Source organism: Artemia sp. Qi Xiang Cuo, chromosome 1 (assembly GCF_049724085.1).
Source record: "Artemia sp. Qi Xiang Cuo chromosome 1, ASM4972408v1, whole genome shotgun sequence".
Classification (NCBI taxonomy): domain Eukaryota; kingdom Metazoa; phylum Arthropoda; class Branchiopoda; order Anostraca; family Artemiidae; genus Artemia; species Artemia sp. Qi Xiang Cuo.
The window spans coordinates 80,039,324-80,066,938 of NC_142794.1; the positions used below are offsets into that span (position 1 = coordinate 80,039,324).

General features: G+C 34.7%; 1 protein-coding gene across 1 annotated transcript; it reads left to right on the forward strand.

The window, feature by feature from the left end:
* Hsp60A (Heat shock protein 60A) lies at positions 1 to 26,318 on the forward strand. The gene is made up of 8 exons (XM_089087328.1): positions 1 to 174; positions 1,728 to 1,980; positions 10,488 to 10,760; positions 11,629 to 11,797; positions 15,402 to 15,609; positions 18,275 to 18,587; positions 22,352 to 22,530; positions 25,918 to 26,318. Exons 1-8 carry the CDS (start codon positions 10 to 12, stop codon positions 26,077 to 26,079), a joined length of 1,722 nt encoding a protein of 573 aa, XP_088943454.1. The 5' UTR covers positions 1 to 9; the 3' UTR covers positions 26,080 to 26,318.
* The last annotated feature ends 1,297 nt before the right edge of the window (positions 26,319 to 27,615 follow it).

Here is a 27,615-nt window from a genome sequence, read left to right on the forward strand (position 1 = left end):
TTAAACAAGATGCATCGATTGTCTAGTATTCTTCGCCAGACTGTTGCAAAGCCCTCGCAGTCAATATCAAGATACTACGCCAAAGATGTCAGGTTTGGTGGAGAGGTCAGAGCTGCTATGCTTCAAGGTGTTGATGTTCTAGCTGATGCAGTAGCAGTAACCATGGGGCCAAAGGTAAGGCAAGGAACGAATAATAGGTGTCATTTATTTTGGCCATGGCTAATTTGTCTGAATTTATGTCTTCAATTTTATGAACTTAAAATTAAAGTCAATGGAAATATTTTCAAATTGAAATTTAATGGGAGCATTAGATTTTAAAAAATTTGAAATGCTGGGATTCTCTTTTGTGCACAATATACCCCTTGCAATAGCCATGTAATCATAAACTTTATAGCATCTTGCTCAAATTGAAGTTGTATGTCTTTTATCTTCTTTATTTTAGGATAAAGCAGAAATTAAATTTTCACTCTTCTCAAAGCATTTATTTTTTATGCATTATTACTACTACTACTATTAACAACTCACCGCAGCACCAAGCCACCTGAGGCCAACACAGCTGCGCACGCTCCTCCTCCACCCCAATCTATTCAAAGCCTCTCTTTTTACAGCCGCCCACAAAGTTCCCATTTCCTTTAATGGGAACTTTAATCTTTCTTTATGACGTCCTGCCACCCCAGACGGGGACGACCTGCTTTCCGTTTAGCCCTAGATGGCTGGCCAAAAAGAATGATCTCCGGCAATCTGTCATCCTTCATCCACACAACATGCCCTAGCCACCTCAACCTTTTGTTCATTATAGCCCTAGAGAGCAGTACTGAACCACATTTTTCGTATAGCCTATTGTTTGAAATAGCCTATGGTCAGTCAGCCAGGTACCCAGAACAATCCTTAAGCAATTCCTCTCGAAAACATCTAGCAAATCTTCATCCGCTTTTCGGAGCGTCCATGTTTCAGAGCCATATTTGACCGCTGTCGTCACTTTAGCTTCTAATATTCTAATCTTGGTTTGCAAACTTATCTTCCTATTCTTCCAGACTTTTTTTTAACTGTGAAAAAACACCCTGAGCCTTGGCTATTCTATATTTAACATCTTCACTGCTCCCACTATCTTTACTAATAATACTACCAAGGTAAGTGAAGCTTCCCACCTGATCAATCTTTTCATTACCCAATGTCACCTTTTCATTACCCAATGTCACCTTTTCATCTTCACTTATTCTAGCCTTAGTGACTTAGTCTTCCTAACATTATGCATTGTTGAAGTTGTTTATTTCAATTTTTTTATTAAAATTGTTTTCTATTCAATTCTATTGCATCTAATCTGCTAATAACATTATCAACTATCTGTTTTTTAGATACATAATTATTTCATACAAGGTAATTGACCAGCTATGCTTGAGACAAAACATGGTTCAGTACCTTACCTTAAGACTTAGGAACATAATTTCATATACTGTATACCAACATGAAGCCACATTATCCAAATACATGCTTTACTTTTTATAGATAGTTTTCATATATCTCCAAACAAAGGAAAGTTCCTGTGAAAAGGATTCAGGCCTTTTTATAATTATAAAGCTTTTATATATGTCCTTCTGTTTGTGCACAGTGATTTGTTCCAGACCCAGACTTCGGTTTTTAAGACAGCTCACTTTAAGTCTTTGAGGTGGCTTTAACAAGGACTCTCAACCTTTAATCTAAGATTAAAACTGTTATTTCTTTTCAAGGGACGTAATGTTATCATTGAACAATCTTGGGGCAGTCCTAAAATCACAAAAGATGGTGTAACAGTAGCCAAAGCTATTGAATTAAAGGACAAATTTCAAAACATTGGTGCTAAATTAGTCCAAGACGTTGCCAACAACACTAATGAAGAGGCTGGTGATGGAACCACTGCAGCTACAGTTTTAGCTAGGGCAATTGCCAAGGAAGGCTTTGAAAAAATTAGTAAGGGTGCCAATCCTATTGAGATCAGGAAAGGTAAGGATTGTTTCCTTTTTTTTATAATTGGGGTTGCAAATATAATACGTCTCATATTTGGTCTTAGGAAACCCACAAGCACCAAGTTTCTGCTTATGGAGAGTGGATTAACAACAATAAGGGAGAGACGTAGCTTTCTCTTGATAAAACATCTTACGAAAATTGAATCAAATAGCTCACACACATTACATAATTGGTTAAGAAATCCAGTCATGTATAAAGGTATTGCAGATGAGTATGCCAATATTCAAAAAAAGTTCCCTGCACCAGCAAAATCTATTGCACCTACTTTCCCCCAATCCCCTCCATGGAATTGGTCATTTCCCATAATAAATACTGAATTTTCAAAATGGAATAAAGATTTAACCCCCATTGCTTTTGTCCAGAAAAAATTTGCAGAACTTAATACAGTAACCTATAAAAATCACTTCCAAATATTTGTTGATGGGTCAAAAATGGATGAGAAAGTTGCAAGTGGTGTTTTCCTTCCTCACCTGAAAATTGCAATGGGAGAGAGATTATTTAATAATTTATCTATAATGTCTGCTGAGTTAAATGCCATAATCATGGCATTAGAACACCTTAAGCAAAACCAATCTTTGATTGCAGATTTGAATAATATTATCATCTATTCCGACTCTTTATCAAGCCTTGAGTTGCTGACCTCAGCTCCTCAATATAAGTTGGACATTGACACTTATCATTGTCTCAGTATTATTGATAATCTTGCTTCAAGTGGCATAAAAACTTACTTTCAGTACATTCCTAGCCACTCTGGCATAAGTGGTAATCATCAGGTTGATGAAATAGCAAAAACTGCTATAAATATTGACCAGCCAAGTGGGAGACCAATCCCAATTAGAGATATTTACCGATGGAGGTTATCAGATATTAATTTTAATAAGATTAATCCTATCCTTTCCCCCTTTCCCAATAAGTATCTTTCCAAAATTTATCATAGAATTCGTTCTGGAACAAATGGACTAAATTTCCTTGCATTCTCATATAAGTTTTCTAATTCAAGTGGTTCAATTCCCCTGTCCCCTCTTTGCAGGCATTGTAATATGAATAATGAAACAATTGACCATTGCCTATTTGAATGTAATATGCTGACGTCTGCACAACATACCTTGCTTTGTAAACTGTTAAAATACTTCAAACACCACAAAATCCCACTATCAGCCAAGAGCCTAGCCAACTGTACCTGCACACAGAGCATAGAAATCGACATCTATCATCTTATATTTGAACTCCTAGAGTCGAAAGATCTGCTGAAAGATATCTGAATATATCTAATAAATATGAGGCAATCAAGCCAGTAGCTCTGTAGCCCACAGAGTGAAGCAAAAGGAAAAGGGCTAAATAGTTATACTGAAAAGCCCGCCTGCTGTTAAATAGAAGAAGAAGACAAATTTCAAAACATTGGTGCTAAATTAGTCCAAGACGTTGCCAACAACACTAATGAAGAGGCTGGTGATGGAACCACTGCAGCTACTGTTTTAGCTAGGGCAATTGCCAAGGAAGGCTTTGAAAAAATTAGTAAGGGTGCCAATCCTATTGAGATCAGGAAAGGTAAGGATTGTTTCCTTTTTTTTATAATTGGGGTTGCAAGTGGATAATTATGCATAACATAATCATTTTGACTACTGAATGCTAAAAGATAGACTGAAACGAATTTGAATAAGCCTTTTAGAAAACAAAATCATCAGATGATTGCTGCATTATGATAAAATTGTCTAATCTCAAAGAAATGCCTTGTGGTTTAAAAATTATTTTGCAAAATTTGACGATTCCAGCTTTAATAAACTAGTTATTTATTCAGTTTATAGAAACGCAGAAACGAAAAAGGCTTTTATATATTTGTATACAGATGACGAATCTTTAAATAAAGAATTTTGACTGAAGAAAAATTGACCTTAAAAAATCAAGGTTGTCTTATTTATCTAGTGAGACGTTTGGTTGATTTTATATTATTGACAGCTCATCCCAAGTACGTATAGTTTCAGTTTATTAAACCCTATCATTAGTTTAGCACCCTGTCATGCCTAGGAAACTTCAATTTCGCTGCTTCCCTGAACAAAATTCACCACTAAAGGGTATATTTTTACAATAGCTGACATAAAAATCTGTTCTAGCAAGCAAAAAATATTTTTTACTTACTGGTGTAACTTTAAAAATAATGGGTTTCAGGGGAATAGCTAATTGTGTGGTAGATCCCTTTTCCCTCTTTAGTGATTATCACAGAAGAGGGAAAGCAGAAAATCTGTTTGGGTACATGCCCTGTTGACGTGGTGTTCTCTAGTATTGTAATTATTACTTTTCGTCATGTTTAAAGTCCTCGTGAATGCTGCTCAATTTTCCGAAAATTTATCGGGCATGTAGGACGGATGAGCGTTCAACAACCTGTCACTTAAACTTCCCCAAGCACGAGTTCTTCTAAATGATGAGTCTGATCACTGTACTGTTGTGTCTGATCTATGCCTAAATTATTGCCCTATAAATGTTGTGAATATTAGAAAGAGGAATTTTAGTAAAGTTAGTATTTTTAATCTAAAAATAAGTGGAATCAATTAGAATTATATTCTGGAATCGAAGTGCCCTAAAGCGTCTACAGTGACGTTCCTCGAAAAATTGAGTCCATTCGTGTCTTGGAAGTATAATACGCCGGAAGTATAAATGAGTAAAACGCTCGTTTCTATTGGATATGTAACTCGTCTATGTTTGTTACATCTGTAGATGTAACGTTGTCACCTACTGCCATTAGATCTCGGCTCCGAACGTTGCTCACACAATGCTTCTGCAACTATAAAATTATTTTTTGTGAAAGGAGCTCTTTTGTACTTATTATTTTTATTATTTTTTTATAATCTTTTGTTAGGATTGCATAAGATCTTTCAGCATTCCCTGTCCACCATTGATAAATGATAGTGTTTAGGTAACATTGTCTCGAATGGATTTATGTTGGCGGTAGTTCGAAGTTGCATGTCAATGTTGTTTCTTTTTAATGTACTTTAGGCAAGAGCAATTCTTTTTTCAGTGATAAGGTGTTTTGTTTTTTGTCATTATTGTATTAGCTCTGCTCCCCGCCAACGGAAAAGTGTAAAATTTCTTGATTTATTGTTATTCCTAAGAAAGAAACACGAACCTTGAAAGGAGGGAACAAAACAAATGTACTATTCTTAAACTTTCAAGGGTCCTTGCAATCATCCTTTTATCCCCAGCACAGCAATAACTTCATGGACAACGGAAGTTGCAAATAGTTTCTGACAAGTATAATATACTACATTGCCCAGAACTTTAAACTCCAATTTGGTTTATTCATTTTTTAGGGGGGGGGGGGCTATCCATCATAAAGGATGGTGTTCACTGCATAATTTAAACTACAATTTTAACAAGTTAGATTAACATACTTAATTTTATGTTAATTTGTCCCACCGTTGTTAGCTTTTGCACAAACTATTATGTATCTAATTTACTGATAAAAAGCCAGGAACCAATTGGTTTTCTCTCTCGGAGATTCAGTAATAAATGCTTTTTATTTCACTAATAAAATAAAATTATGGATAAAATACAGATATATCCATAGCTGAAACTGGAGGTAGATGCCAAAGTCTCGAAAACTAATTCCATATGCGCTTTAATAAAAATGAGTTGTATTTGGAGAGATTTTCTTCCTTAAATTTTCTTATCAACTTCTACCAAATACTATGAGAATAATACGCCTTTTTGTTACATGTATTGACACATCAACCAGTTTCTTAAAAAAAAAATTCATAGCTGTTTCATTGGTTTATGCATATCCAGCTGTACATGTAAGTCAATTGGATTATAAATTATGACTTAATTTAGAATCTTTATATGATACACCTGCACAAAAGGGGAATAACATTGCTTAACAATTTATAGTGACCCAAAGTCGCATTAGGCCCACATGCGGAAGCTGAAATTCGTATTATTTTTTTGCTTGCTATATTTACCTCAAAGGTCGACTCGAAAGGTCTACCCCGTCCATACGAAAGGCTTTGCGACTGACAGTTTTGAACCCCAGTCAACATAGTTTTCATGTGTGGTAACCTGGAGTTCTGGGATCCCCCTCTCTGAAAAATTGACTCGAAGAATCACCTTTTGCTTTGGAATATATAGTATGAAATTATTCTTATGCACCTCCCCTCCAACTCTTGCACATTAAAAGTCCCCCAGTCTATCTAAAAAATGAAGGGATTGTAAATAAAAATTATCCTTCTGGCACCTTTCCTTGGCTGTTTTATGCTTTTCTCATTCTTCAGTTCGAATTTGGTTGATCAAGCCTCAACAAGCGTTTCTTTCTATCTTTTCATCTCTTTTATATATAAACGGCCAGTTCGTGCGTTTTCCCTTGTTAGGCCTAGTTTGTTCGTTACTATTGGCAATAGTTTGTTCTTTAATATAAAATGTTCTTTAAATTTAACCATTAAACAGCCCTCGATGATTTTCAAGTGCCCCGCTAGCTGCGGAGAAAAAAAGAAAATATTGTGCTTGCAGCCACTTCTTATTGTAAAAGCCGTTTCTTATTTGGACATCTAACTGTGATGTATATATGACTAGTTTCGAACATAAATAAACAAGTAGAACAACAGGGAAATTTTTATACAAGACAGTGGAACGCAACTTTAAATGAATATTTCGACCCTATATCCAAGGGCCGTCCTCAGCAAAACAGACGAAGAGAATAAAAACACTATAAAAGAAACTTACATTAAAATTCAATCATTAAAACTGTTTAAATGTTTTTTTTAAACAGCCCTAATATCATTACTTCAAGGAAGTTCAACCAGGACTGGTACTCCAAACGAAATGGACAGAGAATAATTCATTCAGATGGAATTAAAATATTTACAGACAAGCTTTTAAAGCTAGTCTCGCCTTTTTGGCAGCCAGTCTAGATGGTCTATTCGTAACAGGTTGAGTGGAATTATTTACTGGTTTTTTAACATAATTAGTTAAATCATTTTTAATTAAATTCGTGCATATAGGGCATTAAGCGAATATTCCCCCAAATCTCTATTTAAGGAAATATTACTATTTATTTTGATCTTAATTTCAATTGCCTCTCGAACAACCTGTTTTATGGCTAAATCATTGCTAATAAGGCAAGTTTCTTCAAAAAGCATTTTATTACTAGGGTTATCATATATGTGGCTGCTTAAAGCAGAATCAAAGGAAATAGTTGTATTATTAGAATTTAAAGCTTTAGTTATGTCATCTTTGTGTTGTTGCAGGCGTTTTTCTAAATTTTGATGGGTTCTACCAACATAAAAATGGCCACAATCACATGGTATTTGATAAACCCCTCTCTGACGAGTAACTGGGGTTATATCTTTTTCCAGAATTTAAGAAATTCATGATTTTAAAATTATTTGTAAATACGACATAAAAATTATTTTGTGTGCAAACTTTTTTTAAACTTGTAGTGACTTTTGGAATATATGGAAGGTAGATTATATTTGAGGGCTTGACGGGAACTTCACAGTGTAAAAGACCCTTAATTTTACGGGACTGTCTTGCCAATCTTTAGCTAATTGTATTGTTAATAAAGACAATAGGATAACCGTTTCCCAAAAGTATGTCTCTAGTAAAACTTATTTCATCTGTTATGTAAGGTTCAGAGCAAAGGTGTAGGGTATGATCAACAAGAAATATAATAACCCCTCTTTTAACTTGTGGGGGGTGATTGGATTTAAAATGTAGATATGTTATTTTGTGTGGGTTTTCTGTAAATTGTAAAATCCAGTTTATCAATGTCACGAATAATTAAAACATCCAGATAATATAATTTCCTCGGAAAGGAAAATCTCTTGAAAAATTTTTGTGGGAAAGTCTGTCCACTGTAGATTATTCTTAGGTTGTATGGTTGGAGAGGAACTTCTTTAGTTACGATTTTCGTTTGTCTAGAGAACGTCCTTATAAGAAATTGGAATGTCTAAGGGACGAATCTTTGACGGATCATCGTGCTTATACCCCAATGTTTACTCCAGGGCTCGCTATTGTTAATCTCTCCCCTAGAGCTCTTGAACTTAAGGAAATTCAGACTCTTGAAGAAGGTCCAAAGTTTTCTTTTCCACCAAAACAAGTTCCTTTGGCAGATATTGTTTCCTTCTTAGAATCGTCTTTGAACAAACGCTACACATCCATTTCTAACCCAGATGAAGTAAGGTCTTGTTTTATTAGTACACTTTACGGCAGCCAAAAAAAAGTTAAATTTCATACTAATTTGAGACCAGAAATTTCGCACGGTATGAAATTTCGTATAATCTTCGCAAAGACTCTTCAATTATAATAACTAAACCAGACAAGGGAAATTCACTTGTAGTCATGGATACCTTAGATTACGACAATAAAATTTATCCACACTTAAATGACACAAATACATATACTTCCATGACTCACGACCATACTGATAAGTTTGCGAATGAAATTATATCCGAATTAAAGAATCTAAAACAAAATGGAAAAATCACCCCACAATTGTATAATAAATTTCTCCCCCGAGGTAGCTTTTGCCCAAAGTTTTACGGTTTACCGAAATTACACAAGCAAGGTATTCCATTAAGGCCAATTGTAGCATGTACGAAAGCCCCTGCTTCCAATATTGGAAAGTGGTTATGTACAACCTTCAAACCGTTAGTTTATCCCCAGAAATCGTACCTATGTAATTCAGTAGATTTAGTAGAAAAACTTAAAAGTGCCAGCATTTCAGAAAATACAATAGTAAGTAGTTTCGACATAGTTTCTATGTACACAAATATTGATGTAGCAATATCTGAGCAGTTACTAAAAAGTAAAATAGAAGAAAACTTTCATTTAATTGAAGATTCAACAGGAGGAATAGATTGTGAGGTTTTAATGTCCCTAGTCAAAATTTGTAATAAGTATTCAACGTATTTTCAGTTCCGTAATTCTTTTTATCAACAAAAAAATGGTCTCCCTATGGGGGCGCCGCTATCCAGGTGATTAACGAACATTTATGTAGAACACCTCGAAAATTGGGCTTTAAATTCATATTTTTTTAAACATGTATACTGGGGGCGTTATATGGATGATGTAATATCGCTTTGGAATTGTGGGAAAAATGTACTTAGGGGCTTTCTAGATCACCTTAATACATATGACCGAAATTTACAATTTACCTCAGAAATTGAAAATGCAAATAAATTACCGTTTCTGGATGTTTCAATTATTCGTGACATTGATAAACTGGATTTCACAATTTACAGAAAACCCACACAAAATAACAGATATCTACATTTTAAATCCAATCACCCCCCACAAGTTAAAAGAGGGGTTGTTACATCTCTTGTTGACCGTGCCCTACACATTTGCTCTGAATCTTACATCACAGATGAACTAAATTTTATTAGAGACATACGTTTTGGAAACGGTTATCCTATTGTCTTTATTAATAATACAATTGGCTGAAGATTGGCAAGACACTCCCGTAAAGTTAAGTGCCTTTTACAGTTTGAAGTTCCTGTCAAACCTTCAAATATAATTTACCTTCGATATATTCCAAAAATCAATATAAGTTTAAAAAAGGTTTGCAGACAAAATAATTTTTATGTCGTATTTACAAATAATTTTAAAATCATGAATTTATTAAATTCTGGTAAATATATAACCCCAGTTACTCGCCAGAGAGGGTTTTATCAAATACCATGTGATTGTGGCAATTTTTATGTTGTTAGAACCAATAAAAATTTATAAAAACGCCTGCAACAACACAAAGATGACATAACTAAAGCTTTAAATTCTAATAATAATAATATTTCCTTTGATTCTGCTTTAAGCAGTTACATATATAATAACCCTAGTCATAAAATGCTTTTTGAAGAAACTTGCCTTATTAGCAATGATTTAGGTATAAAACAGGTTGTTCGAGAGGCACTTGAAACTAAAACCAAAATAAATAGTCATATTCCTTTAAATAGAGATTTGGGGGAATATTCGCTTAATGCCCGATACACAAATTTAATTAAAAATGATTTGACTAATTATATTAAAAAACCTGTAAATAACTCCACTCAACCTATTACGAATAGACCTTCTAGACTGGCTGCCAAGAAGGCGAGACTAGCTTTAAAAGCTTGTCTGTAAATATTTTAATTCCATCTGAATGAATTATTCGCTGTCCATTTCGTTTGGAGTACCAGTCCTGGTTGAACTTCCTTGAAGTAATGATATTAGGGCTGTTTTTAAAAAAAATTTAAACAGTTTTAATGATCGAATTTTAATGTGAGTTTCTTTTATATTGTTTTTATTTTTTTCGTTTGCTTTGCTGAGGATGGTCCTTGGATATAGGGTCGAAATATTCATTTAAAGTTGCGTTCCACTGTCTTGTATAAAAATTTCCCTGTTGTTCTACTTATTTATTTATGATGGAAAGGCAGTGTGGTCTTCGTCGCTATTTGTTTCGAACATATTAGCTCTGTTTGAAGTGCAATAAAGTTATTAATTCTTTTTACTATTCATAGGGGTTATGATGGCGGTTGAAACAGTAGTGGACCACTTGAAAACGATGTCAAGGACAGTATCAACTCCTGAAGAAATTGCTCAGGTGGCAACTATATCTGCTAATGGTGATACTAGTGTTGGCCAATTGATCTCTGATGCAATGAAAAAAGTAGGAAAAGATGGTGTTATCACAGTTAAAGACGGCAAGACCCTAGTTGACGAATTAGAAGTCATCGAGGGAATGAAATTTGATCGAGGATACATTTCACCATACTTTATCAACACAACCAAAGGCATGTATCTTTGCATTATCCTTTTCTTTCTTTCTTTTTCTTTTTTTTGCTTTGTTGTGTTACTCGCAGCAAGGCTTTTAACTGCACACTAGCTGCTTTTTGTTTTCTGTTTCTAAGAAAACTTTAGCTTTTGTTCTTGCTCTAATCTGAATTCTTATGTTAAATACAAAATGTAATAATGTGGCTGCTTTTTTTTATCATGTAGTGTCGGCATGTTTTTTTTTTTTTTTTTTTTTTTTTTTTTTTTTCTAATGCACGAAATAAACACCTTACAATTTCTTATTGAATGCTTTCCTCCAATCCAACCCATGAGAATTAGCCTGGATGGGTTTGCTATGCAAAACTTTTTCTGAAGTGAAACTCAATTTCATTTATATCCTTGTAACCTATCGTTGTGGAAGCCCTAATATTCTCTGAATATATGCACCTTTGTACACGTTTTCTAGGATTAGGTTCGTATAATATTTTATCGATTAATATCAAGAGTTTTTTTTTTTTTTTTTTTTTTTTTGTAAAAAAGTCAGATATTTTTAAATGCTATATAATATATATATATATATATATATATATATATATATATATATATATATATAAATATTTATATATATATATATATATATAATATATATATATATATATATATATATATATATATATATATATATATATATTATATATATATATATATATATATATATATATATATATATATATATATATATATATATATATATATATATATATATATATATATATATATATATATATATATATATATATATATATCCCCTCCTCCGAAGATACAACGCCTCTTTGACTTCCTTCTATGGCATCCGTTGCTGATTCCCTAAAAGAAATCATCTTTCAGGGGCCAAGGTTGAATATCAAGACGCCTTAATTTTATTCAGTGAGAAAAAGATCTCATCTATCCAGTCAATTATCCCAGCTTTGGAATTGGCCAATTCTCACAGGAAACCTCTTTTAATCATAGCAGAAGATGTGGACGGAGAAGCCCTTACGACGCTCGTTGTCAATAGGTAAACGATTTGAATTTGCCTGTGGATCTAAATTTTAAAAGTTGCTGATTTTTGAATGGACTAGGGAGAAAATTCAAGCGCTCTTATGTGAGATTGATAAGAATCAATGTCTGCTCTCACAGTACAGTGTTGCTGAACAAAACAATAAAAATTCAACAAGTTTAGCTTAACCCTTTCACGACCAAGCCCTCTTTTTTCGAAAAAAAAATTGACGAAAAATATATGATTCCTGACCAGAAAGACACGCTGATCTTGAATATGCACATAAAAATCTTCTAAAACGAGTAGGAAAAATCTGTTCAAAGTGGGACTCTGCGGTCCCGCTGGACAAAGCAACCTGATCAAATGTAAGCCGAAGGGACCGAGAAGTCCCGCTGAGCAAGTAACTTTTTTCTAGAGGACATAATCATTTATTCCCAATGGAAAAATTTGATCAAAAATGTTAATTACAATTTTTTCATTAATAATGCTAATGATACTCAGCAAACCAATTCTTCCGTTCTTTGATGCACAACGTCAGAGCACATTTAGAGCAAATCGAGAACGATCTTGGCTCAAAGAACAAGGGCATTACAGAGTGTAAAATCAACAAAACCCTAAAAAACCCGATGCCACCATTTCAATGACTTTCTATCTCTTCCATGAAGAGATCTGACCCTTTTTGGTCAGAAAGGTCTACACCCCCATATGGTTATTATAATCTTTTGCTACCTGAAGGGCTGTAATAACAGAAGTAGACCCATCATAATTTTGTCTCCTTACAGAAGCCTCTGTACCATGATAGTTGAAGGCAAACAGAACCGCCTTGGAATTCATCCCTTTATAGAGATACCAATCAATCCGCAATGTTTTTGGTCAAAGCTCCCTATCTAAAGTTCTGTCGGGTGCAAGGATACGAATTCCTTTTCTATTTGAGCGAATAGTGCAACACGCCAAGATACCATCTTCCCTAAGTTGTTCAAGAAGGGACACAGACGAAAGCAAGTTATTAAAGATCACAATATGCTCTTTTTCACTTTGACCTTCAGTAATTTGTCAAACGACTCTACCGCCAAGTCCAAGTCCCAAATTATTCCTGAAAGCTTGAAATTTTTCTTAATAAACGTCAAAATTGTAGATATAACCGCTCATGCAGGCCAATCACCAAAGCTTGTAACCTCTTTTGATCGGCTTCATTAGGTTATATTGCTTCTGCGTGGAACGTCCTTTGAAGAGAATGATGGACTCGTCAACACTCAGGTAGGCTCCGGGTTTCACTATCTGCTTGAAACAGAAGTTTTGCAGGTCAGTCATCGGTTACAGCTTGAAAAGTCTAACTTTCTCATTAGCTGTTGTTGTCAGGTTGTCTCTGACATGCATATTTCTTTGAATATCTTCGAATCTATTTCTCAATATCCTTGATGATACAAAAAAGACACCCAAGTCAGGATCAGTAGCCCAGTAATCTCTCATGCTTGGAAGTTGATGGTACCCCATTAACAAATTTATCCCAAGGAATACCTTAAGCCCATTGTCTTTTGCATTAATATTCCTGCCCTTCTGAAGTGATTAAAGATTTAACTGAAAAACCAAAAGCTGAAGCCAGAAGCTCTTTGCTCGAGCAAGTGAGAAAAAAAAATCGATAGTTGATTCACTCCTTGTTTCCTCTAAATTAGCCTCAGGATTTATCGAGTTCAAATGATGTTTTTTTTTGCGACAACTTTCTTCCAAGTCCTTTGTGGTCCAACGACTTTTGCCTTTCTTGTCGGTGGCTTCATATTTTTCTTCAGCTGATAAGCTGCACAAGACGCAGTTGGTGCCGATGAAGTTGAAGGTGAAACAAGGCAAGGATCTGTATCGGTTAGGATTGGAGAAATAGGTGATGAGTCTTCCCCATTTTTGGTATGTCTGAACTTAGAGAACATTAGCTGATGCCATGTCAGTCAGGTCCGGCTCCAAAGCAATGTCTTCTGTGTGGGTGTTTTTCTGCAGATCCAGTCCCATCTCTTCAGGCTGCTGAAGAGATGGAACTCGCTTCCCAACTCTTCTAATGTGTTCAGTATGGTACTTTAGTTGGTAGACATTCGCTTTCGCATGGTCTGGTAAAAGAACGAACTATAAATAAAATCGTACGGGAAATAGAGAGGGGGAGAGAAAGAGAGAGAGAGAATGAAAGAAGGAGTTTTTCATTCTTTGTATAATCATGCCTTCAAAAAGAGAGAGAAAGGCGTTATTAACAGGCGAAAAAGAAGTAAGAGAGAGTGAGAGTTGGCGTGTGTGATGAGCAAGGCTAGTTAAACCAAAAAGGCATAGGCCATATGAAATTAAAATAAACAAGAAGAAAAAAATTCCAAGATTACAGCTGCTTTAGAAATTGCTTATTGTCGAGCATTTTCAAAATTGTCATTTTAATAACTTCGACCAGCGGGACTTTAAAGTCTCCGCCATTGCGCAACGGGCTTGACCACTGGGACTGCAGGGTCCCAAAAATAGAATTCATCACTGAGGGCGTCCAAATGGCTTTATCAGATTTTTATACCAGAATGTTTCATTACACATCAGCAATGACTTTTGAAGTTGTTGTTCTGATCTTATTACGCTGTAACTTTCTATCAAAAATAAAAAAATAAACTTTTTACCCTTTTTGAAAAAAAGCAGCCTAACTTCTTTGTCAGCTAAATAACTCCAGCTGAGCGCTACTTTGACTTGTTACCTATCAATCGAATGGCTAAAAAAGGCGGAACACGATGGAACAAGTTTTATTACTGTAGCATCGATTTAGAAGCTCCAAAAGGGTTTTTACATATTGGGACTGTAAGGTCCTGTCGGTTGCGAAAGGATTAATTGATTAAAATTGTGTTTCAAATAAAAGTTACAAGTTTATTTTGTCCTTAAAAAAATCTGGATTTTAAAGTAGTCTGAAATAGGGTTGGATAGCTAATTTTATCACTTGGAAAAAGTGGTTATTTACAGTTAGGCCAAATTGCAAAGTGAAAGTGAAATAGTGATAGAGAGAATAAATGCATCTAAAATTGAATTTATGTTTTTATATTTTATTAATGATTCAGCTTGGTAACATCAATGATTGTTTTGTTTGGTGTTTGTTGACATTATTTTTAGTTAAATTTCAAGTGGTAACGCTGATGGGTCAGTAAATTCATGCTGCCGTTTTTTCTTTGAACTTACTGTGAATTGATACCGTTCTGGTTCCGTTCACAGGACATTCTATTGTCGGTATAAGGCTTTGTTACCTAAGAATTTTGGTACCTGCGGGATTGTTACTTTGTAGTTAGGCTAACTTTTTTACTTTAGGTCCTAAGTTGGAACCACGGATTTTTGACTTACTGAACAATTATTTCAGGCACTATACAGTTCAGTTTAACAGACCTATAGAAATTGGACAGTTTTTAGTAAAATGAAGCTTCAGAAATACTCAACGTGTGTGCTTTAACAGTAGTAAAAGCCGTACACTTGTCTACGATTCAGAAACGGTTTGATCAGTTGTTCTATTTTTCTAAATACGGTATTGCACTTAAAATCTCCTGTAGGGAGAAAATAGCTGATTCCTACTTCCTTTTTGTTTATTGTTTAAACGAGTTTTAATTTTGTTTAATTTGTCATTTAGACTCAAAATTGGTCTTCAAGTTGTTGCAGTTAAAGCTCCTGGATTTGGTGATAATCGCAAAGCAACATTGCAAGACATGGCCTCGGCCACGGGTGGCATTGTATTTGGTGATGAAGCTAATATGCTCAAACTTGAAGATGTTCAGATCCAAGATCTTGGAGAAGTTGGCGAAGTCACTATCACAAAAGATGACAGCATGCTTCTAAAAGTTAGAATTCTTTAGTTCACACCATCAAAAATTGCTAATTGCCAGTAAAAAAAAAAAGAAAAAACTCAAATTTTATCTTCTTTTTTTTTTTGCTAGGCTTACTTTCTTACATTGCTAGGCTTACTTTCGGGTGTAATTGAAAATGTGTTTTAAGAATAACTTCTATATTATAATAAGAAAGAATCAAAACGCTGCCAAATGGAAACCAAGGGTAGTATAAAAATGGCTGCATATAGTTGAAGGTTGGAATTCTGTATTCTCAGGATCAGGTCATTATTTCTCTTAACCAAGCTAAACGTTCACTTAATTTATGTTAATCAAGATTGGAAAGTATAGGTATGCCTTAATTAGCAATTTAACCATGGGGGCGATTTGGAATACAGTTGGTATCTAAAAACCAAAAGTATAGCGGATTATCGCTTATTTTATACTTTTTGAATGTTTTTGTTTTTCTATAAAAATAAGTTTAAATATCAGAATGAAGTGAAGTAACATAGCCTATATTATATACCTTTGCGGAAAACTGAACATATTAATTAATATAAGTTCCGCTATTCTCATCAAGGATACTTGCTAGGCTTGCGACAATACAGCTTCATAATGGCCTACAATAAACACTATGTAAAAGAACCTACTGATTTGAAATTTCAAAATCAAATCATCTAATAAGAATTACAATATTCAATTTTATCTTGGGTGCTAATCCATTCTCTTTTGCAATAATGAATTATTCTTTCTTCTTTTCCCCTTTTTCCTCAAATGTTTTTCCCCCTGGATCAATGTTAAATATTTTGTTTTTCAAAATCTTGTGTTTCACTGGGAAAATAAAGAAAAGCTAAAAAAAAAAAAAAAATGTGTAAGGCCATTTCAAAGGACAAAGACGAAAAAAGAAGAGAGAAACTTAGATCTTCCGGGCTAGTATAGTTAGTAAAAGTTAAAGAGCTTTTTTAAACTTTTGAACTTGCCTGTGCATACTTATCTTTGAAATTGTTTTATTTTTCTCGATGATGGTAAAAATAAAATAAATTTTCAGCAAAAAGGTGGGTATGAAACCCAAGGAAAAGAAACAATGGGTTTCCATGCTTAGTGAAAACACGAAGAAAGGATGGAACAATCGAAAGTATTTTACCTGTTTAAAATAAGTTGTTGTCAGAGCGGGTAAAATAAGAAAGAGGCTAATCGAGAAGCTGCAAAAGAGAATACGAAAAATGATTGTAAAATGCAAAATAAAATAAAACCAAATATTCAATCGCTATGCCCGAAAACCCCAGGTATTTGCAAAATATAGAATTCGAACTACTTCTGTCGCATCCAGAAGACAAGTAAAGCTAAAATTAAGAAAAAAACATTCATTAATTCTCTTGAGAAATAATCATTTTGCTTGAATCTGAAGCAGATTTTTGCTTAGTTATTGAATTTGATGGATTCAACATTTTGTTTCACAAAATTGCATGTTTTAACAATAAGCTCATATCTTCGATTGTTTGGTTAGTTCTTGGATTTCTAGTATCTGTTTATTGCCTATTTTTTACTGCTTTCCCCTTTGTATAAAACTCCTGTTATAGAATTAACTAGAGTCCTTAACCTGCACAAAATGGTTGAAGGGATTAAAAATGTGCTTGCAAACCAAGTTTCATTATCGTATGTTGACTAAGTTTTTTTTAGCCTTTCATTAACATGTGGGACACAAGTTTTTCCTGTTACCACACCTCCAGGGGTTTGACCTATTTTGTAGAGTATCTTTGCTGACACATCTTTTAGGGTAGAAGATAAGGACAATGGCTGGCTCCAATATTTAAATAGTGACTGAAATCTAATTGCTATGGTCCGGCGATTATGGGTTTTTAAAAGGGCAGAATCAGAGCCGACCTTAGGCCCGGTGCAGCCGCCACTGCGCGAGGTCTTGACGGGGGCCTGTTTAAAACTGAAAACAAAACAAAAGGACATTTATGGCAACCAGCCAAAAGACTCCAATAAAGGGGGATTGGACAGTTTTACAACCACTGGTCCTGCTCCACATAAAAAGGGGCCCACATTTGGAAACGTTCAACTGCCGTTTCTATGAGGCCCTTCGCGAAGTCACAAATCACTCACGTAATTGTAATTTGAAACATATCTAGCCCTGTTAGGGCAGGGCCCCGGTAGGCGTGGGGCCCGGGACGGTATCCCCACTTACCATTCCAAAGGCCGGTACTGGGCAAAATCTTGGTGTTTTTTTAAATACCATCGTTAATGGATCTTCAGGAAAGCTCGTCTTATGACACTCCCTCCCCTCGCTCCAGATTACAACCGCAATTCTCGGCACTAACGAGTGCATGTAATTGGTTGTTATACATGTTAACATAAAAACATAGTGATAATTTTTTTTTCTGAATTAGACTCAATATTGGATCTAAGGAGCATTTTACTGTTTTAACGTAAAATAGTTACGGCTGGTAACTTTTCTATGGAGAAGTGGCACCAGACACAACTTTTGGAGATTCCTCTTCTGTTGGCTGTTGCTTCTGAACCCATAAATTACCATGTAGTTGCAATCACTATTTGTAAAAGACCAGTTAGTTAAGTGACCAAGCTTTGTTTATATGCTGATTCTTATCAGTGATTAACTTCTTCAACCCATCTGATTCGGCTGGTCTTAGCAGATTTTAATTTTACAAAATTTCAGGGCAAAGGCAGGAAAGAAGATATTGACCGGCGAGTTGACCAATTGCGTGACCAAATTGACTCGACCACGTCGGAATACGAAAAAGAAAAGTTGCAAGAACGTTTGGCAAGACTTGCATCTGGTGTGGCTGTTTTGAAAATAGGTGGTTCTAGTGAGGTTGAAGTAGGGGAAAAGAAAGACCGAGTTAATGATGCACTCTGTGCCACGCGTGCCGCTGTTGAGGAAGGCATTGTTCCAGGTGGTGGCACTGCTCTTCTTCGATGTCTTCCTGCATTAGATAAAATTAACCCTGCTAATGAAGATCAGAAAGTTGGTATGTTCCAATTTCTTCAAGTTTAGCTTCTTTAGTTTAATTAGGTGTTACATACCTCGGCATTTAATCGTCTTGCAATACCGACATTGAATAATGTCTTTCCTTTTTTATCTTCTCTTCTACACCTGAATGGGTCATGTGATTCAGGGATTTAAAGGTTCTGGATAAACTAAGGCTACTAAAGCTAAATTTACGATTATTTCTTTTTGTAAATTTTGCCAACCCAGTGGTAAGTTTTGCAAGTAATTTTCCAAATAATAATTTTCTTTGTGTATAGTCGCAGTGATAAATAATATGAAAACACAATGTGATCACGAAAAGTAAAGAGCAAATTCAAAACTCAAAATGGAGCAAAAATTAATTCATACAAGACGTCAAACTTAAAACGAACATTACACTTGACGATTGTGTCAAACCTAAACATAAATTCGCATTAATAATTATCTTAATACCCACTTCCCCAACTCAAACATCTCAATAGGTAGTGCCATTTGAGTTATAGTGGAAATTAAAAAGATTGCTGGAATTAAAAGTTTTGTGTAACTAGTTGATATTGTATACATTTGAAAGGAGTAGATTTAAAAGAAAGAAAACACAATAAAATTAGTTACATGTTAGACTGGTCAAACTGCAATAAGTTGAGTTTTTCTTTGAGTGGCTTATTGATTTAATAAGGATTATTTTTTAATGACAATATAATTTTAACGATTTACAATAGAATGTTTACAATAGAACGAAAACTGTCTCTATTCATTGAAACTTGGATTTTTTTTTTTTTTTTTTTTACTGTGACGGCTTATATGAGCTAACTTCTGCTCGTTTAAAGCTTAAAGTTGCTCTTCACTTTTTGTGGTACGTGTTCGTTAAGTATTTTTTTTTTATTGACATAATTTTGTAATTGACTATACTGATTTAACCAGTGATGTTGGCATAGGTTTTATTAATAATATTAGCTAATGTTAATTAATTATAGAAACGTGTGGGAGTAGCCGTCATAGGTGTTATCGTGGTTGGAGAAGTGGTAAAAAGAACTGTCGTAGTTGTGGTAGGAATAGCTGTAAAAAAAAAAAAAAGAAAGAAAAAAAAAAAAAAAAAAAAAAAAAAAAGGTTGCAGTAATCCTGATCAGGATGATAGCTGTAGAGAAGTTCTACGGGGAGTGGTGGAAGTTTTGCAGTAGATACTTACATGATTAGAGTAGTAGGGCTGGATGCTTTCTGCAGAGTAAATATTGTATTGTCGTTGTGAATATGCTACCTGTAGTACTGAATTCCGTCGAATTTAGTATTTTTACTTAATTTATTAATGGAAGCACTTAAGTTAGTACGGCCTTCCACGGGCACTCCTATCCGTTTAGTACAAAAAAAAAATAGCAAAAGATCTCAGCATTTGCAGCCAAATGACTTCTTTTGGGCTAATTCTTAAAAAGATTATAAAGGGTCTTCTTAGGAACCCTTCATGCTAACTTTCGATGGAAATGAAGCATAGTTTGTGAAGTGTGCTCTTGATGTGTTTTGGTCTCACATAATTATCCGTTCACTTAAGAATTGGCAGTTCAGGACTCCCTGGAGAATCACGAGTAAAAATGTAAGCAATAGGTCCGTGTTTATGACATTTTTATTTGAGGGGGGCTTGGATCTCAGGATCATGCTTTGAGCTCTCCAATTGTAAAAATTAAGGAATCTTTCCATACTAACGGCATTACAAATTGGAGATAATACTAAATTTGTAGGCTGCATGCTGTCCTTTAATCCATATTACTATTTTAGCCCTATACTTTTAATTCATGACATCATGAACTGTTTTCGATGTACCATGTCTGAAATGGTAATTGCTGTGTTTTGTTTAAGGACGGTTCTTTGATCATTTCAGACCGTTGGCTAAATGATTCTTTTACGATCATGATTCGAGAGAAGTTATAGCATGCCTATGATGGGGTGAGTGAGGCTCTGGTCCTACTTTAGACACTATTATTTAGACGAAAGAATATTTCAATTCAGGGGAGGGTCGGGGCGGGGATAGTTTTCCATTATTATGTAAAGAGTAATTTTTGAAGGATCCTGATTCTAAAAAGGCATGATGCGCTCATCGTTCTTCTAAATACTGACAATAAAAAATACTTAAATGCCAAATTTGCTAAAAAAAAAAAAAAAAAAAAAAAAAAAAAAAAAAAAAACACATTATATATGAAATGTGCTCCGTGTTTACTTGTGAAATAATCCCTGAACAATGACTAGTCAAGAAATTGTTTCATGAGGCGGAGAAGGAGGGGCTCTGAATTTTCAGAGCCCCAGTGTCGAAAAAAAATTGAAATTCACCTATGAAACAATATCAAATACTGCTACTAAGGACCTGTTGCCCATCTAGATTTACTCCCCCCCCCCCCCTAGATTTTAAAAATACATTGTATGGTACTTAGTCCACGAGTTCTGAATTTTTCTTTTTAGGTGACTTCAAATGATCATCGAGGATCTGTTACGTTCTATGCCTATGACGAAATTCTATCTCCCCCCCCCCCTTTTTTTTAGTATATTCATTTTGAAAAATAAATTAAAATGGCAAGATTGTCCGCCGTAGAAGCCGTTCGTTATCGCCCTTATCCTCAGCTGTCATAGCTCTTTACTTAAAAAGCCTTCGCACTACTCTATCCCTAAGGTTACCTTTTAGAAGGATGACCACTGCGCCACTTTTTATCAGAATCATAATACTCCAGTCTAGCTGGCTGGCCACATGACTCCACGGAGAACAAAAAATTTCTTCTTCATCCGCTAAAAAATGAAATAAAAAGTAATGTTTACTTGTGAAATGATCCCTGCACAATGACTAGTCAAGAAAAATGTTTCATGCCTATACCAAGTTAGGCGGAGAAGGAGGGGCTCTCCTTCAGAATCCTCCGAGTGTCTATGTCAAAATATTTACATGATTACAACGCGCAATAAAATGCTAATATTTTAACTAAAACATATCTTATATATAAAATGGCTTCCTAGTTTTTTTCAGGTTACTTCGAGCACGGTTCGGGAAATTCTTACTTTTGTTTTCGACCGAGTGCTTGAGTCACTGGTTCGAATTTTCTTTTTGTTACCTTTTTGTAGCTATTATTTTATGAATTTTGCATAATCTTTGTAAAAGCTGTCCGTATATTTGAGAATTCGGCGTTATAAAAATGTCCTCCCTTACAGAGCACAAAGTGCTTTTTAGATTTTGCATAGCTTTATTCGACTTGACGTAAGGGTTGCATAATTTTAAATTTTGTATATTTCGACATGAAAAGAAAATAAATAGTTGTTTCATGCTTTCGTGGTCTTATTTTATAGAATCCCTAGAATCTGGTATATGATTCTTGCTCGTAATCAACATGAAAAAGACATTTTCTCATTTTGGGTTCTATACAAAATTCTTGATTTCTAAACCCGACTTGATCGTTGGAGGTTTTTTTTTCAACTTCTGTTATAACTGAACCTTTCAAAAATCCCCGAAACTTTTTACATTCTGAGGATTATATACTAAGGGAAACAAACTTGGAAAAGGTTGTATTTTGAATCTATGCTTTACTATTGTAGAATATGCGTAATTGTTTGGTTTTGATTGACGAAATAGGTAAAGAAGACATTTGTTAGAAGTTCAATGGATTTATATACAGTGACTATCAGATTTAACAAATTTTGTCCAAAAACATAGACTATGATTTCTTCTACAACAAGATATCGAGTATCTTTTTAGTTGTGAATATGTATTTAGATTAACCCCTGTTTTTCAATTATAGGCATTGAAATTATTCGACGATCCCTGAAAATGCCCTGTATGACCATCGCCAAGAATGCGGGAGTTGATGCATCCGTCGTTGTTTCCAAAATTCTAGAATCACCCGAAGAAGTTGGTTATGATGCTATGCTTGGCGAATATGTTAATATGATTGAAAGAGGAATTATTGACCCCACTAAGGTAAGCTCTTAATTGAATTCATATTTCAAGCTGTACCTGCAATATATTCCCTTCACACCTTAATTAGGATGCGGTAAGTCAAAAAGCGGTATGTGATATTTTTATTGTTGCCAAAATTATGCTGCCTGTCGCCTCAAGACAAGATATTTTTTTTTTTTTTTTTATTGAAGCACGCTGCTTTCTTCTATCTTCTTTGATCATCGGTCTAGCGGTACTTTGCGGCGTTACTCACCTTGTGTTAATAGTCTGGCTTTGATATAAAAAAGAAAAGTTTGCCAAATTTTGTGGGCCTACAGAAGCCGAAACTCATTTTTCGGTTTTTACACTCGCCTGTAAAATGGGATCTGTAATATAGCACCTATTTAGTTACAGCCACGTTATTCCTGATTAGAAAATACGCGGTATTAGAGGCCTGAATTGATGTTTGTTTGTTGCACTGCCAGGGGTGGCGATGTCTTTTTTTACTGCTAAATTTTTTGGGGGAAAGTTGATTGTTTTTGGTCTTATTGTCACTCAAAATTTTTCTTATAAAAGAAAAAATAAAGTAGTTTGGCCAGTATTTTATTTTAATCGATCAATTTATTTATCAAATTTTTTACCTGTAATCAATCACACAAATTCTGTTTTGTGCCATTTCCTAGCTGAAAGTGTTTGCAAGGTGGTGTTTCGTAAGTCCGAAAATCCCACGCTGAAGAGGGCTTCCATGAAGTGTATTCGTGGCAGTGAAAATCAGATCAGGGAAGATCTCTCCCATATGATAACCCGATTTGTTGCGCAAACTGCAAGTCGAAATAAATTACCTTGTTCTACAGATTAATTGGTCCTTCTCCAAATACTTTTCTTAAATGAATATAGATTCTACGGCTAGTCTCATTTTTTCGAACTGAGTTATTGGCAAAATTGTATTGGTGAATGAGTTTCTGAAAAAAGTTAAATGTTTTGTTCGCAAGAAGATCACTTGATTGCCTATTCTTTCAATATGGTAGTTTCCCTTACAAGTTTGTATGATATATTTATGATTCCTACGAGCTCCTCCAGTGGGTTGCTTGTGAACTTTTTGATTGTATTTTGCTCAATTAGTTTATGCCTACAGATTATAATTTGGATTTGTCTTGGGAATGAAGCGTTATGTTCGTCTGCCGTAGAAATAGACTGCGATTTCGGTATCGTAAATGAAAGTAGTCTAATCTTATTTTCGTTGTAACCGAATTTAATATTTGCCAATTAAATTAAATAATTTGAAGAAGGAAGCGATTTTCCAGTCGGAACTTCCCGACATAATAATGTTTAGCTAATGGCGCTTATTTCGTTTGATTCATTAATGAGTAAATGCCATAAGATAAAACGACAATCCTCTTCAATACCTTGATACATTTTATCTATTCATGTGATATTTGCCGATACTTCTTTTCTCCTTCTGCTTTTAGCCTTGTTTTTAACCATATCTTTAAGACGGGTGAGGTTCCTTTGTTTTTTAGAGTTGAAGTAGTAACTCCTCTTTTCAAATTTGGTTAAAAAAATATATCCAATCTTGTGGTGCTTCTAGTCCGATACCGAAGGGCCCTAAAATTGTTAGGCTTTTTGAGTTGTATGTAAAGGGTGTTTGGATTTGGAGGAAAATGAAGGATTGATATACGATGATTTATGTTCTAGGTAATTAGGTAACTTCATTGTAAGTCGATAGCCTCATAAATAGCAGGTGATCTAGGTTGTGATTTAGGATGAGGGCACTATTTTTTCTTTTTCAAAATATACTGAACTTGGTTGGTGTGAGGTTCTTGGTTGGCCCAGAAGACTGGCTAAGATGGTTGATTCTTATTAGGTATGTTATAAATTATTTGTTATCGGGTAAATAAACAAAATACGTGTTTGGCGGACTGCCTTCCTGCTTTGTCTACAAGCCCTATTTCTTGAAGGCGGGATCTATTAAATATCAGGATGTATATAGGCAAGTTGAATTGAAATATGTTTCATTCCCGGTTTCTGATCGTTCTGTTTATCTTGGTTTGCGCTTTTGTGCTTCAGCGTGAGACTCTAAGACGCTATTAATTCTACATATTGAAGAAAAATCACAGGTATTTGGATCGAACTTGGTGGAATTTATCATTGTGATACCCTTCCTTTATTTTTCATGGTTTTGGAATTTTTGAATCTTACTCAATTTGTGTTTGTTATTATAATTGTTATAATTCTTGTCTTTACAATTTGGCGTAACACCGGATTACCATCGAGATTTAAAATTAATGAGCGGTCAGAAATAGCTAGGATTGAAACCGATAGTTTTTACCATCAGTCTGAAAGTACGATATTCTTTATCCATAATCTTCTCTTTTTTGACAATGATATAAATTTTTTATAAATTGTTCCCTTGTTTGAGTGTTACTGTAACTTTACATATTTGTCTTTCATATTCCTCAACTTTGAGAGAAATAAATAAAAAATGGAAATTATATATTTGTCTGGAGAATTTATTGGCTTAATATTAATAGCGGTAATACTCCTCCGTACTGGGAAACAAGAAGGCATTAAAAAAGAAGAACGGAATGGGAAAAAATTGTCATCTAAAGCTTGGTAAAGACGCAGTTCCTGGTAGTACTTTCCCCCCTGGTAATATCCCAATGGCCCTCAGCCCCGCTCAGAATATTATCAACAAATTATTGCATAAAGGAACGAGAAGTAAAACTTTTTTTGTGATTAGGTTTCAGCAGCTTATGTAAGACTGCATCAAAGATACAGTAAAAACAATTCTGATACAACAAATTGTGATTTATTAGCTTGTTCAAAAAGTGAAAAATTTATTTAATGCATTGAGATAAAAAAAAAATATTTAGAAATTGTTGAATATCTCTAGAATTAGATGAGACACGGAACAACGAATTTAAACTATTCATCGAATTTAACCTTAAAGTAGGCTACAAAACATTGAAACATTATGTCATCTTTGGTAAATCGTCTTAGAAAGGGTTGATGGTATATCCAGGAGCTTAGTTTAGAGTGGAATTTGCACTATAAGTTCTTTCCTTTTACGGAGCCCTAATCCCTTAAGTGGCGTTCACAAGCGTGTCAAGCTAGAATCCCATGTCTAGACACGACACGTGTCTAGCCAGAATTCAATGTCTAGGCAACGACCGTTCACAAGTAAAATTCGGTACAACTACAAATTTAGTTTCAAATTGTCATTTCTAGCCATTCAAGAGAGCTTATGTGTGCAAAACTTTCAAAGTAGTAATCCCTATTTTATCCATGTAAACCTGTTTGCTTTCTTTCTATCAGTGGTACTAATGTTTTATAAGCGTAAAAAACTAAAAGTATATTGTTAAATCTAGGATTTAGCTTCTCTTTTCTTTAATGCTACTATTATTAAAACGTGGCTTCATTTCATTTCAGGTTGTTCGCACTGCATTGACAGATGCATCTGGTGTCGCATCACTATTAACAACAGCAGAAGCCGTTATAACAGAAGTTCCGAAAGAGGAAAAGGCCGATATGGGTGGAATGGGAGGCATGGGTGGAATGGGGGGCATGGGAGGTATGGGTGGAATGATGTAATCTCAGAATTGCCCCTTAGATGTATTTCAATTGTATGAATGATAAGTGCGATTGTAGTCAAACAGCAAACTCCTTTTTTGTATTTTCATATGAAGTTATCTCTTTATAAATGGACCTTGAAACCATGAATGATTCATTCATGTTCCGTGGTGTATTATTTTGTTCTTCGGTCCCAAAATGATGAATGAGTCGCTAGTTATGTTGTAATTTTTTTAACGAATACAGGTCTCGTTTTGTTATATTGTATTTCTTAGTGCCTTTGCTTAGAGCTTCTTGAAATGAAATAAGAATTAGATATTCTACACTAGTTTAATCTGTCCCTTCTAGGCTATTCCACCATCCAAGTAATCGAACATCTCAGGAAATGGTGGCCCAGTTTTTTGGTAATGGCTAGATTGTGATAGATGTGAAATTTTAATTTTTGAAATTATATGTAAAATTCCTCAGACCTATCCAAAAGGAGGCTGGAGATCATGATTTAAGATCTCTAGAGGTGTGAATGTGGATTGAATATTGATAAAAAAATTATATATAAAATTAAATTGCATTGGTGGACTAAAGCGTGTTTTAATACTATTGCTGCCCATGCATACTTGTGTTGCAAAACCTCCCTCTTTGATGGAAAAATTACCTAGACTATATGCTTTCGATCAGTAAACAGCTTAAGAATACTAATGTTTTTTTTTGTTCTTTTTTTTTCTAACAAAACGGTGCTTGTGTACGATATAGCTAATGATGGTCTATAATTACCTAAGAATATAGACAAATGGTAATTAGCATGAAGTTTAGCTGGGAATTTCTCGTATTGCACGAACATGCAAAAGGAGAATCAAATGAAACCTCCTTATTGCGAAGGTTTGTGAATAATTGTGGGACAGGCAAGCCATTTGTATGGTCAAAAACGGTCTATTAAGATAATGTCAATTTACTTTATAAGATTTAGTGTGTTTGCTATAGTTGTGAGCTTTACGAAATAATCCTTCATCTTTACAAATGAAGGACTCGATCAAGGAAAGTAGAAAAAGATTCTGTTAGACAAAATAATAACTATATCAATGATACTGAAACAGGACCGCATCTAGATTTTTTCTGGATGTATAACTGTATTTTTGCCCGAGAGAGGTTTAAGGATTTTTTAATTGCATCTTCAGACCAATTTACGAATTGGGTAATATTTTCTTTATTTATTTTTTTAGAAACAGTCTTTTTACCAGCATTTTTACGGTCAATTTACTAGTCAGAGAATGCTTCAAGGGTTGGGGGGGGGACCTTGTTTTAACCTGGTACTCCCCTGCCCCCACGGATGCGTCCCTGTACTAAAGCAGATCTTGAGGGGCAAGTAAGCAGGTCAGACAGTGGATTCAGAGGATTGAAAACAACTGTTTTTATACGTTGCAAGGCAAAAGATTCACCCATAACGATAAAGTTGTGGCCACAAGTTGCCGATAGGCCATCTAACTTATAATGTGTGGGGAGTTCCCCTATAGGTATCAAGAGGCTCAGCGACAGCAATAGTCCTTGGACAATACCTCGAGG